We start from the raw sequence: 15769 nt of genomic DNA on the forward strand, positions 1-15769 counted from the left end.
TAGATACAATAGGGCAGGGGATGGCAGTGGATGGAGGGGATGACAGTCGGGTACACTAGATACAATAGGGAAGGAGATGGCGGGGGATGGAGGTGATGACAGTTGGGTACACTAGATACAATATGGAAGGAGATGGCGGTGGATGGAGGTGATGACAGTTGGGTACACTAGATACAATATGGAAGGAGAAGTTGTTGGATGGAGGTGATGATAGTTGAGTACACTAGATACAATAGGGAAGGAGATGGCGGTGGATGGAGGTGATGACAGTCGGGTACACTAGATACAATAGGGAAGGAGATGGCGGTGGAGGTGATGACAGTCGGGTACACTAGATACAATATGGAAGGAGATGGCGGTGGATGGAGGTGATGACAGTCGGGTACACTAGATACAATATGGAAGAGATGGCGGTGGATGGAGGTGATGACAGTTGGGTACACTAGATACAATAGGGCAGGGGATGGCAATGGATGGAGGGGATGACAGTCGGGTACACTAGATACAATAGGGAAGGAGATGGCGGGGGATGGAGGTGATGACAGTTGGGTACACTAGATACAATATGGAAGGAGATGGCGGTGGATGGAGGTGATGACAGTTGGGTACACTAGATACAATATGGAAGGAGAAGTTGTTGGATGTAGGTGATGATAGTTGAGTACACTAGATACAATAGGGAAGGAGATGGCGGTGGATGGAGGTGATGACAGTCGGGTACACTAGATACAATATGGAAGAGATGGCGGTGGATGGAGGTGATGACAGTTGGGTACACTAGATACAATAGGGCAGGGGATGGCAGTGGATGGAGGTGATGACAGTTGGGTACACTAGATACAATATGGAAGGAGATGGCGGTGGATGGAGGTGATGAGAGTTGGGTACACTAGATACAATAGGGCAGGAGATGGCAGTGGATGGAGGTGATGACAGTCGGGTACACTAGATACAATAGGGAAGGAGATGGCATTGGATGGAGGTGATGACAGTCGGGTACACTAGATACAATATGGAAGAGATGGCGGTGGATGGAGGTGATGACAGTTGGGTACATTAGATACAATAGGGCAGGGGATGGCAGTGGATGGAGGTGATGACTGTAGGGTACACTAGATACAATATGGAAGGAGATGGCGGTGGATGGAGGTGATGATAGTTGAGTACACTAGATACAATATGGAAGGAGATGGCAGTGGATGGAGGTGATGACAGTTGAGTACACTAGATACAATAGGGCAGGAGATGGCGGTGGATGGAGGTGATGACAGTTGAGTACACTAGATACAATATGGAAGGAGTTGGCAGTGGATGGAGGGGATGACAGTCGGGTACACTGTATACAATTGGGAAGGAGATGGTAGTGGATGGGGGGATGACAGTTGGGTACACTAGATACAATAGGGAAGGAGAAGTTGTTGGATGGAGGTGATGACAGTTGAGTACACTAGATACAATAGGGAAGGAGATGGCGGTAGATGGAAGTGATGACAGTTGAGTACACTAGATACAATTGGGAAGGAGATGGCAGTGGATGGAGGTGATGACAGTCGGGTACACTAGATACAATATGGAAGGAGATGGCAGTGGATGGAGGTGATGACAGTTGAGTACACTAGATACAATAGGGAAGGAGATGGCGGTAGATGGAAGTGATGACAGTTGAGTACACTAGATACAATTGGGAAGGAGATGGCGGTGGATGGAGGTGATGACAGTTGGTTACACTAGATACAATATGGAAGGAGATGGCGGTGGATGAAGGGAATGACAGTTGGGTACACTAGATACAATAGGGCAGGGGATGGCAGTGGATGGAGGTGATGACAGTTGGGTACACTAGATACAATATGGAAGGAGATGGCGGTGGATGGAGGTGATGACAGTCAGGTACACTAGATACAATAGGGAAGGAGATGGCAGTGGAGGTCATGACAGTCGGGTACACTAGATACAATAGGGAAGGAGATGGCGGTGGATGGAGGTGATGACAGTTGGGTACACTAGATACAATAGGGAAGGAGATGGCAGTGGATGGAGGTGATGACAGTCGGGTACACTAGATACAATAGGGAAGGAGATGGCGGTGGATGGAGGTGATGACAGTCGGGTACACTAGATACAATATGGAAGAGATGGCGGTGGATGGAGGTGATGACAGTTGGGTACACTAGATACAATAGGGCAGGGGATGGCAGTGGATGGAGGGGATGACAGTCGGGTACACTAGATACAATAGGGAAGGAGATGGCGGGGGATGGAGGTGATGACACTTGGGTACACTAGATACAATATGGAAGGAGATGGCGGTGGATGGAGGTGATGACAGTTGGGTACACTAGATACAATATGGAAGGATAAGTTGTTGGATGGAGGTGATGATAGTTGAGTACACTAGATACAATAGGGAAGGAGATGGCGGTGGATGGAGGTGATGACAGTCGGGTACACTAGATACAATATGGAAGAGATGGCGTTGGATGGAGGTGATGACAGTTGGGTACACTAGATACAATAGGGCAGGGGATGGCAGTGGATGGAGGTGATGACAGTTGGGTACACTAGATACAATATGGAAGGAGATGGCGGTGGATGGAGGTGATGACAGTTGGGTACACTAGATACAATAGAGCAGGAGATGGCGGTGGATGGAGGTGATTACAGTTGAGTACACTAGATACAATATGGAAGGAGATGGCAGTGGATGGAGGTGATGACAGTTGAGTACACTAGATACAATAGGGCAGGAGATGGCGGTGGATGGAGGTGATGACAGTTGAGTACACTAGATACAATATGGAAGGAGTTGGCAGTGGATGGAGGGGATGACAGTCGGGTACACTGTATACAATTGGGAAGGAGATGGTAGTGGATGGGGGGATGACAGTTGGGTACACTAGATACAATAGGGAAGGAGAAGTTGTTGGATGGAGGTGATGACAGTTGAGTACACTAGATACAATAGGGAAGGAGATGGCGGTAGATGGAAGTGATGACAGTTGAGTACACTAGATACAATTGGGAAGGAGATGGCAGTGGATGGAGGTGATGACAGTCGGGTACACTAGATACAATATGGAAGGAGATGGCAGTGGATGGAGGTGATGACAGTTGAGTACACTAGATAAAATAGGGAAGGAGATGGCGGTAGATGGAAGTGATGACAGTTGAGTACACTAGATACAATTGGGAAGGAGATGGCGGTGGATGGAGGTGATGACAGTTGGTTACACTAGATACAATATGGAAGGAGATGGCGGTGGATGAAGGGAATGACAGTTGGGTACACTAGATACAATAGGGCAGGGGATGGCAGTGGATGGAGGTGATGACAGTTGGGTACACTAGATACAATATGGAAGGAGATGGCGGTGGATGGAGGTGATGACAGTCAGGTACACTAGATACAATAGGGAAGGAGATGGCAGTGGAGGTCATGACAGTCGGGTACACTAGATACAATAGGGAAGGAGATGGCGGTGGATGGAGGTGATGACAGTTGGGTACACTAGATACAATAGGGAAGGAGATGGCAGTGGATGGAGGTGATGACAGTCGGGTACACTAGATACAATAGGGAAGGAGATGGCGGTGGATGGAGGTGATGACAGTCGGGTACACTAGATACAATATGGAAGAGATGGCGGTGGATGGAGGTGATGACAGTTGGGTACACTAGATACAATAGGGCAGGGGATGGCAGTGGATGGAGGGGATGACAGTCGGGTACACTAGATACAATAGGGAAGGAGATGGCGGGGGATGGAGGTGATGACACTTGGGTACACTAGATACAATATGGAAGGAGATGGCGGTGGATGGAGGTGATGACAGTTGGGTACACTAGATACAATATGGAAGGATAAGTTGTTGGATGGAGGTGATGATAGTTGAGTACACTAGATACAATAGGGAAGGAGATGGCGGTGGATGGAGGTGATGACAGTCGGGTACACTAGATACAATATGGAAGAGATGGCGGTGGATGGAGGTGATGACAGTTGGGTACACTAGATACAATAGGGCAGGGGATGGCAGTGGATGGAGGTGATGACAGTTGGGTACACTAGATACAATATGGAAGGAGATGGCGGTGGATGGAGGTGATGACAGTTGGGTACACTAGATACAATAGAGCAGGAGATGGCGGTGGATGGAGGTGATTACAGTTGAGTACACTAGATACAATATGGAAGGAGATGGCAGTGGATGGAGGTGATGACAGTCGGGTACACTAGATACAATAGGGAAGAAGATGGTGGTGGATGGAGGTGATGACAGTCGGGTACACTGGATACAATAGGGAAGGAGATGGCGGTGGATGGAACTGATGACAGTTGGGTACACTAGATACAATATGGAAGGAGATGGCGGTGGATGGAGGTGATGACAGTCGGGTACACTAGATACAATAGGGAAGGAGATGGCAGTGGAGGTGATGACAGTCGGGTACACTACATACAATAAGGAAGGAGATGGCGGTGGATGGAGGTGATGACAGTCGGGTACACTAGATACAATATGGAAGGAGATGGCAGTGGATGGATGTGATGACAGTCAGGTACACTAGATACAATAGGGAAGGAGATGGCAGTGGAGGTGATGACAGTCGGGTACACTAGATACAATAGGGAAGGAGATGGTGGTGGATGGAGGTGATGACAGTCGGGTACACTAGATACAATAGGGAAGAAGATGGCAGTGGATGGAAGTGATGACAGTCGGGTACACTAGATACAATAGGGAAGGAGATGGCAGTGGATGGAGGTGATGACAGTTGGGTACACTAGATACAATAGGGAAGGAGATGGCAGTGGATGGAAGTGATGACAGTCGGGTACACTACATACAATAGGAGGAGATGGCAGTGGATGGAGGTGATGACAGTCGGGTACACTAGATACAATAGGGCAGGAGATGGCGGTGGATGGAGGTGATGACAGTTGAGTACACTAGATACAATATGGAAGGAGATGGCAGTGGATGGAGGGGATGACAGTCGGGTACACTGTATACAATTGGGAAGGAGATGGAAGTGGATGGAGGTGATGACAGTTGGGTACACTACATACAATAGGGAAGGAGATGGCGGTGGATGGAGGTTATGACAGTCGGGTACACTGGATACAATAGGGAAGGAGATGGCGGTGGATGGAACTGATGACAGTTGGGTACACTAGATACAATATGGAATTAGATGGCGGTGGATGGAGGTGATGACAGTCGGGTACACTAGATACAATAGGGAAGGAGATGGCAGTGGAGGTGATGACAGTCGGGTACACTACATACAATAAGGAAGGAGATGGCGGTGGATGGAGGTGATGACAGTCGGGTACACTAGATACAATAGGGAAGGAGATGGCAGTGGAGGTGATGACAGTCGGGTACACTAGATACAATAGGGAAGAAGATGGCAGTGGATGGAAGTGATGACAGTCGGGTACACTAGATACAATAGGGAAGGAGATGGCAGTGGATGGAGTTGATCACAGTTGGGTACACTAGATACAATAGGGAAGGAGATGGCAGTGGATGGAGGTGATGGCAGTTGGGTACACTAGATACAATAGGGAAGGAGATGGCAGTGGATGGAAGTGATGACAGTCGGGTACACTACATACAATAGGAGGAGATGGCAGTGGATGGAGGTGATGACAGTTGGGTACACTAGATACAATAGGGAAGGAGATGGCAGTGGATGGAGGTGATGACAGTTGGGTACACTAGATACAATAGGGAAGGAGATGGCAGTGGATGGAGGTGATGACAGTTGGGTACACTAGATACAATAGGGAAGGAGATGGTGGTGGATGGAGGTGATGACAGTCGGGTACACTAGATACAATAGGGAAGGAGATGGTGGTGGATGGAGGTGATGACAGTCGGGTACACTAGATACAATAGGGAAGGAGATGGCAGTGGATGGAGGTGATGACAGTTGGGTACACTAGATACAATAGGGAAGGATATGGCAGTAGATGGAGGTGATGACAGTTGGGTACACTAGATACAATTGGGAAGGAGATGTCAGTGGATGGAGGTGATGACAGTTGGGTACACTAGATTCAATAGGAGGAGACGGCAGTGGATGGAGGTGATGACAGTTGGGTACACTAGATACAATAGGGAAGGAGATGACGGGGGATGGAGGTGATGACAGTAGGGTACACTAAATACAAAATGGAAGGAGATGGCTGTGGATGAAGGTGATGACAGTTGGGTACAATAGATACAATTGAATAGAGAGGTGGCTAGGTTGAAATGGGATGTTCTTGAGATGTTCTAGATGTTGGAAATTATTAGCCTAGTCGAAAAATTGTAATGGGTAATAGGTAGACAGATCGATTGGTCCGATGCTGCATCTGTCCGTCATCGCCTCTAAGACCGAGAACTGATTGATCAAAGACTACTAATTGCTCAGTTCTCTGTCTTTTCTGAACAAAGAACCAGTGACTGTTAGTCACCAGGCCTCTGCTCTGCCCCTCCAGCTCTCACTGGAGCACTGGGCTGTGTAGTAGAAGAGGCTGGATCAGCCTTTCAACAGCGCACTGAGAGTATGAGCCAGTTGCTAGACAGGTATCTCGGTGGATCCCGACATTAAAGTCAGGATAACTCTTGCATCTGGACTGGCTGAGTGTCATCAGCCAACAACAGACTTCAGCCCACTTTCGGCTGAATATGGGTCACAGGAGTGCAGAGCAAAGTGCACTCCGGTGATCCTCTGGAGACGTAGGGCCAGAAGAGCTTTGATCCTACATCTCCATTAACAGTTAATGAAATTTCAGGCTCTGGATTAAAAACAGAATAGTTTTGTCTCGGTTATAACTGAGATAACAGTTTCTTCCGGCCATGAAAACAAAAGAACAATTCAAATTTACAGATATAGCTGGAAGACTGGAGACACCAAGCTTGGAATACCATCATTGGTCTGATCCCATTGCATATCGTTCTAGGGGTCTCAGGGCTGATCTTTGGCTGGGTGGGATACAACAATTATTGTAAAATCTGTCTGAACCCGATATGTAAGATCCAGCCTGTCTCTCCCAGAATGACAGCATGGACTGGACTCTATACTCATTAGAATTTCCTGCATGAAATACCTCTAAAGTTATATTCCCGAAGATGCTGTTGTGGAAGTTGGGGCCCAGGATCAGGAGAACAACCTCCTTTGATGGGTTCATGATGGAAAAGTGGGTGATAAATGATCTCCAGTTCCACATGACCGATCCGACGACCCCGCATGATGGGATAGTCACCTCCATCTAGAACAGACACAAATATTAGAAAATGAGCAACTGCAACCGACTGCTTTCCCTGGAAATCAGAGGTCCTGATTTTACCTTTTGCAATCTAGAAGATAGTAACATTTTTAATTCAGGGAGGATTTGCGTATAATGTTCAAGCTCTGTACATGTATTCAGGCTGAGGCTACAGCTGCAACCCAAACCCTGTGAAAATCTTGCTGAATTGTGTTGCCATATTTAATAATAAAACTCAAATTAATATTAAAATAAGGGGTTTAGTAGAGTTGTGGGGTTTCTCTTAGAGTCCTAGACACTGCCTGGATATACTTGTTATTTTGGGGACTCCTCATGCAGTGCAGATGGTCTGGACATGAAAAAGTAATTAACTTAACAACAGTTACACAGACAGACCTAAACTCCGGTCAGATCCTGCGACCAGATCAAGGTGGAGCTGATGGACCATGAGGTCAATGGGAGCCGAATGCCAAAAACAGTACCTGCCACTTTCTAGGCTATTAGGCAAGGGATTGTCCTACAAATGGTATGAGATGGGGGATGGGGGTTGGGTGGGGGGGGGGGGAGCTGACGACTGCCCTGAGATGACATGCAACAAAGCAAAAAAAAAATCAGTTTGGTGGGGAGCAGTGATTTTAGCAATGCTTAAAATGAAAAAAATGCAAAACTCCAATAAATAACATGTCTGTGGGATGCCCTGACCCTGTCTATGAAATCGCACATCTGACAATTGCCAGTAAATGACAGTTCCCAGTCACTTCATTCTGTTTGTACACAAAGCAGGATTCCTTTCATCTATACCAGACGGTGCTAGATGATGGTCTGGTATAGACGGTAATTGGGGACCCCTACCTGGCTCTTGGATACCTGTGGTGTCATTGATCATATATGACTAATGTCATCACCTGAACGAACCCACCCTTTTTTATATACACTATATTGCCAAAAGTATTGGGACACCCCCCAAATCATGTGATTCAGGTGTTCCAATCCCCTCCATATCATGTGATTCAGGTGTTCCAATCCCCTCCATATCATGTGATTCAGGGGTTCCAATCCCCTCCCAATCATGTGATTCAGGTGTTCCAATCCCCTCCATATCATGTGATTCAGGTGTTCCAATCCCCTCCCAATCATGTGATTCAGGTGTTCCAATCCCCTCCATATCATGTGATTCAGGGGTTCCAATCCCCTCCATATCATGTGATTCAGGTGTTCCAATCCCCTCCATATCATGTGATTCAGGTGCCCCAATCCCCTCCATATTATGTGATTCAGGTGTTCCAATCCCCTCCATATCATGTGATTCAGGTGTTTCAATCCCCTCCATGGACACAGGTGTATACAATCAAGCTGAATGGGGAAAGAACAAAAAGAGGGTGCACAGGCCTAGTGCATTACCATAAAAAATGTTTAATAAAAAATAAAGTAGGTATTGTACTCACAAACGACAATATAGTCAAGGCACATCATAAAAGAACAGCTGGATCAACACCGCGCTGAGTAACAGTCCGCAATAGGGAGTGTAGACATCCAAAAGGCTGATGCGTTTCGAGGACTTGCCTCTTCCTCAGAGCCAGCTAGTGTCTGGGTTAGGCGGTGGCCAGGAGAATGGTACTTGCCTGACTACATTGTGCTAAGTGTAAAGTTTGGTGGAGGGGGGATTATGGTGTGGGATTGTTTTTCAGGGGTTGGCTTGGCCCCATAGTTCCAGTGATGGGAACTCTTAAGGCGACATTTTGGACAATTTCATGCTCCACCTTTGTGGGAAGAGTTTGGGGACGGCCCTTTCCTGTTTCAACATGACTGCCCACCAGTGCACAAAGCAAGGTCCATAAAGTCATGGAGGAGCCAGTTTGGGGTGGAGGAACTTGACTGTCCTGCACAGAGTCCTGACCTCAACCCCATAGAACACCTTTGGGATGAATTAGAGCGGAGACTGCGAGCCAGGCCTCCTCCCCCGACATCAGTGCCTGACCTGACAAATGTGCTTCTGGAAGAATGGTCCAACCTTCCCATAGACACCCTCCTAAACCTTGTGGACGGCCTTCCCAGAAGAGTTGAAGCTGTTATAGCTGCAAAGGGCGGGGCCAACTCAATTTTGAACCCTACGGACTAAGACTGGGGGGCCATTACAGGTCATGTGTGTGGAAAGGGTGGGGCCAACTCAATATTGAACCCTACGAACTAAGACTGGGGGGCCATTAAAGGTCATGTGCGTGGAAAGGGCGGGGCCAACTCAATTTTGAACCCTACGGACTAAGACTGGGGGGCCATTACAGGTCATGTGTGTGGAAAGGGTGGGGCCAACTCAATATTGAACCCTACGAACTAAGACTGGGGGGCCATTAAAGGTCATGTGCGTGGAAAGGGCGGGACCAACTCAATATTGAACCCTACGGACTAAGACTGGGGGCCATTAAAGGTCATGTGTGTGGAAAGGCCGTTGGCCCAATACTTGGGGTAATATGGTTTATCAGCAGTCATCAGCCACATTTCTCATTTGGTGGAATTGAAGAGACCGGAACAGACATGCCATCAGGTGACATTTTTTTCTCTCTTTTGGCAGGTGTCAGGCACTGTGATTGATGAGTGTCTATATATCGCGGGACAATGTGACTGATGATGGATGTACATAAGGGGAATTTTTTTTTTAAAGACTGTGTGAATTTTTGGTGAATGAGTAGGGATACATACCCCTTACTCGTTCACATGGGGGAGTGGTGGATTTTCGGGGGGACCTCAAGATTTTTTTATCCTTGATTTTTGCATAGGGTTCTCCCTTAAAATCCACATCAGACTGGTATAAAATTTGGGGGGGACCTAAGGCTGTTTTTTTTTGTGTGAGGTCCACTTTAAAATTCCTACTAGACCTTAAGGGCCTGGCATAAATTATGGGGGAACCATAATAATTATATCTGGGCCCAGTTGCTTACATGGTTGGTATATCTCCAAGATAAAGGGACCCAATAGGCTAGAAAGGCATGCAGAATACCAGAGACTGCATTCCATGTAGAATACCTGGGGTGTCCTGAGGTCCCCCTCTTCCTGTACTACATGCACATGTGCAATAAAATCTACAAAAACCCAACTGAAGCGAACAGCAATCATCATCCCCAACATCCAGAGAGAAGAATCACCCCCTGGGGCAAATGTTCCTGGGACAAATGCATAGCTCCCAACTGTCCCTGATTTCCAGGGACTGTCCCTGATCTGGAACAAAGCCCCTCTGTCCCTCTTTCCTCCTCACTGTCCCTGATCTGGAACAAAGTCCCTCTGTCCCTCTTTCCTCCTAACTGTCCCTGATCTGGAACAAAGCCCCTCTGTCCCTCTTTCCTCCTCACTGTCCCTGATCTGGAACAAAGCCCCTCTGTCCCTCTTTCCTCCTCACTGTCCCTGATCTGGAACAAAGCCCCTCTGTCCCTCTTTCCTCCTCACTGTCCCTGATCTGGAACAAAGCCCCTCTGTCCCTCTTTCCTCCTCACTGTCCCTGATCTGGAACAAAGTCCCTCTGTCCCTCTTTCCTCCTCACTGTCCCTCATTTTGATCTGATATATATATCTGTATATAAACGCACTCATAAAGTGTTTCCCGGAGCCAAACCTTTCATCCAGTTCCGCAATTTTCCAATTGTTACTTTTCTACATTTCAAAAGTCAGTATAGAGGAATAGTGATAAATAGGCACTTGTGGGTTTAACTAATCTTTTTTTTTAAATATATAATTATCCTTTAAGGGGGCGTGGCAGGGGGTGTGTCCTATGCCAACAAACTTTTACTAATAGGTGTCCCTCGTTCCCAACTCAAAAAGTTAGGAAGTATGCAGATCTGTTGACTTAGAACAGCAGTGGTCTCCAAACTGAGGCCCAGGGGTCGGATGTGGCCCTTTGCTTGGTTTTATTTGTCCCTTGGGGCACTATTTCCCCCACTGTCAGGAACAATGGAGGATACTGTAGTTCCTGACATTGACAATGGGACACTATTCCTCCCAATGACACTAATGATGGGGCACTATTCCTCCCACTGATATCAATGATGGGGCACTATTCCTCCCACTGATATCAATGATGGGGCACTATTCCTCCCACTGATACCAATGATGGGGCACTATTCCTCCCACTGACACCAATGATGGGACACTATTCCTCCCACTGATATCAATGATGGGGCACTATTCCTCCCACTGATACCAATGATGGGGCACTATTCCTCCACTGATACCAATGATGGGGCACTATTCCTCCCACTGACACCAATGATGGGACACTATTCCTCCCACTGACACCAATGATGGGACACTATTCCTCCCACTGACACCAATGATGAGGCGCTATTCCTCCCACTGATACCAATGATGGGGCACTATTCCTCCCACTGACACCAATGATGGGGCACTATTCCTCCCACTGACACCAATGATGGGGCACTATTCCTCCCACTGACACTAATGATGGGGCGCTATTCCTCCCACTGATACCAATGATGGGACACTATTCCTCCCACTGACACCAATGATGGGGCACTATTCCTCCCACTGATACCAATGATGGGGCACTATTCCTCCCACTGACACCGATGATGGGGCACTATTCCTCCCACTGATACCAATGATGGGACACTATTCCTCCCACTGACACCAATGATGGGGCACTATTCCTCCCACTGACACCAATGATGGGGACACTATTCCTCCCACTGATACCAATGATGGGGCACTATTCCTCCCACTGATACCAATGATGGGGCACTATTCCTCCCAATGACACTAATGATGGGGCACTATCCCTCCCACTGACACCAATGATGGGGCACTATTCCTCCCACTGACACTAATGATGGGACACTATTCCTCCCACTGACACCAATGATGGGGCACTATTCCTCCCACTGACACCAATGATGGGGCACTATTCCTCCCACTCATAGCAATGATGGGACACTATTCCTCCCACTGATACCAATGATGGGGCACTATTCCTCCCAATGACACTAATGATGGGGCACTATTCCTCCCACTGACACCAATGATGGGGCACTATTCCTCCCACTGACACCAATGATGGGGCACTATTCCTCCCACTGACACCAATGATGGGGCACTATTCCTCCCACTCATAGCAATGATGGGACACTATTCCTCCCAATGACACTAATGATGGGGCACTATTCCTCCCACTGACACCAATGATGGGACACTATTCCTCCCACTGACACTAATGATGGGACACTATTCCTCCCACTGACACCAATGATGGGACACTATTCCTCCCAATGACACTAATGATGGGGCACTATTCCTCCCACTGACACCAATGATGGGGCACTATTCCTCCCACTGACACCAATGATGGGACACTATTCCTCCCAATGACACTAATGATGGGAAACTATTCCTCCCAATGACACTAATGATGGGGCACTATTCCTCCCACTGACACCAATGATGGGGCACTATTCCTCCCACTGATACCAATGATAGGGCACTATTCCTCCCACTGACACCAATGATGGGGCACTATTCCTCCCACTGATACCAATGATGGGACACTATTCCTCCCACTGATACTAATGATGGGTCACTATTCCTCCCACTGACACCAATGATGGGACACTATTCCTCCCACTGACACTAATGATGGGACACTATTCCTCCCAATGACACGAATGATGGGGCACTATTCCTCCCACTGACACCAATGATGGGGCACTATTCCTCCCACTGACACCAATGATGGGACACTATTCCTCCCAATGACACTAATGATGGGGCACTATCCCTCCCACTGACACCAATGATGGGGCACTATTCCTCCCAGTGACACTAATGATGGGACACTATTCCTCCCACTGACACCAATGATGGGACACTATTCCTCCCACTGATACCAATGATAGGGCACTATTCCTCCCACTGACACTAATGATGGGACACTATTCCTCCCACTGACACCAATGATGGGACACTATTCCTCCCAATGACACTAATGATGGGGCACTATTCCTCCCACTGACACCAATGATGGGGCACTATTCCTCCCACTGACACCAATGATGGGACACTATTCCTCCCAATGACACTAATGATGGGAAACTATTCCTCCCAATGACACTAATGATGGGGCACTATTCCGCCCACTGACACCAATGATGGGACACTATTCCTCCCACTGATACCAATGATAGGGCACTATTCCTCCCACTGACACCAATGATGGGGCACTATTCCTCCCACTGATACCAATGATGGGACACTATTCCTCCCACTGACACTAATGATGGGTCACTATTCCTCCCACTGACACCAATGATGGGACACTATTCCTCCCACTGACACTAATGATGGGACACTATCCCTCCCACTGACACCAATGATGGGACACTATTCCTCCCAATGACACTAATGATGGGGCACTATTCCTCCCACTGATATCAATGATGGGGCACTATTCCTCCCACTGATACCAATGATGGGGCACTATTCCTCCACTGATACCAATGATGGGGCACTATTCCTCCCACTGACACCAATGATGGGACACTATTCCTCCCACTGACACCAATGATGGGACACTATTCCTCCCACTGACACCAATGATGAGGCGCTATTCCTCCCACTGATACCAATGATGGGGCACTATTCCTCCACTGATACCAATGATGGGGCACTATTCCTCCCACTGACACCAATGATGGGGCACTATTCCTCCCACTGATACCAATCATGGGGCACTATTCCTCCCACTGACACCGATGATGGGGCACTATTCCTCCCACTGATACCAATGATGGGACACTATTCCTCCCACTGACACCAATGATGGGGCACTATTCCTCCCACTGACACCAATGATGGGGACACTATTCCTCCCACTGATACCAATGATGGGGCACTATTCCTCCCACTGATACCAATGATGGGGCACTATTCCTCCCAATGACACTAATGATGGGGCACTATCCCTCCCACTGACACCAATGATGGGGCACTATTCCTCCCACTGACACTAATGATGGGACACTATTCCTCCCACTGACACCAATGATGGGGCACTATTCCTCCCACTGACACCAATGATGGGGCACTATTCCTCCCACTCATAGCAATGATGGGACACTATTCCTCCCACTGACACCAATGATGGGACACTATTCCTCCCAATGACACTAATGATGGGGCACTATTCCTCCCACTGACACCAATGATGGGGCACTATTCCTCCCACTGACACCAATGATGGGGCACTATTCCTCCCACTGACACCAATGATGGGGCACTATTCCTCCCACTCATAGCAATGATGGGACACTATTCCTCCCAATGACACTAATGATGGGGCACTATTCCTCCCACTGACACCAATGATGGGACACTATTCCTCCCACTGACACTAATGATGGGACACTATTCCTCCCACTGACACCAATGATGGGACACTATTCCTCCCAATGACACTAATGATGGGGCACTATTCCTCCCACTGACACCAATGATGGGGCACTATTCCTCCCACTGACACCAATGATGGGACACTATTCCTCCCAATGACACTAATGATGGGAAACTATTCCTCCCAATGACACTAATGATGGGAAACTATTCCTCCCAATGACACTAATGATGGGGCACTATTCCTCCCACTGACACCAATGATGGGGCACTATTCCTCCCACTGATACCAATGATAGGGCACTATTCCTCCCACTGACACCAATGATGGGGCACTATTCCTCCCACTGACACCAATGATGGGACACTATTCCTCCCACTGATACTAATGATGGGTCACTATTCCTCCCACTGACACCAATGATGGGACACTATTCCTCCCAATGACACTAATGATGGGGCACTATTCCTCCCACTGACACCAATGATGGGGCACTATTCCTCCCACTGACACCAATGATGGGACACTATTCCTCCCAATGACACTAATGATGGGGCACTATCCCTCCCACTGACACCAATGATGGGGCACTATTCCTCCCAGTGACACTAATGATGGGGCACTATTCCTCCCACTGACACCAATGATGGGGCACTATTCCTCCCACTCATAGCAATGATGGGACACTATTCCTCCCACTGATACCAATGATGGGGCACTATTCCTCCCAATGACACTAATGATGGGGCACTATTCCTCCCACTGACACCAATGATGGGGCACTATTCCTCCCACTGACACCAATGATGGGGCACTATTCCTCCCACTGACACCAATGATGGGGCACTATTCCTCCCACTCATAGCAATGATGGGACACTATTCCTCCCAATGACACTAATGATGGGGCACTATTCCTCCCACTGACACCAATGATGGGGCACTATTCCTCCCACTGACACCAATGATGGGACACTATTCCTCCCACTGACACTAATGATGGGACACTATTCCTCCCACTGACACCAATGATGGGACACTATTCCTCCCAATGACACTAATGATGGGGCACTATTCCTCCCACTGACACCAATGATGGGGCACTATTCCTCCCACTGACAC

At 48.0% G+C, this 15769-nt stretch overlaps 1 protein-coding gene across 1 annotated transcript in view; it reads right to left on the minus strand.

Annotated features, from left to right (window-relative positions):
• LOC149451881 (phospholipid scramblase 1-like) overlaps window positions 1-15769 on the minus strand; it is a 50319-nt gene that overhangs the window by 15316 nt on the left and 19234 nt on the right. Inside the window, exon 5 of the mRNA XM_089690057.1 lies at window positions 7104-7265. Coding sequence (XP_089546183.1) covers window positions 7104-7265 — 162 coding nt within the window. The remainder of the gene's footprint in view (window positions 1-7103; window positions 7266-15769) is intronic.

This window comes from Staurois parvus, unplaced genomic scaffold, assembly GCF_062004578.1.
Source record: "Staurois parvus isolate SC_StPar_1 unplaced genomic scaffold, SC_StPar_1.0 ptg000512l, whole genome shotgun sequence".
NCBI lineage: Eukaryota > Metazoa > Chordata > Amphibia > Anura > Ranidae > Staurois > Staurois parvus.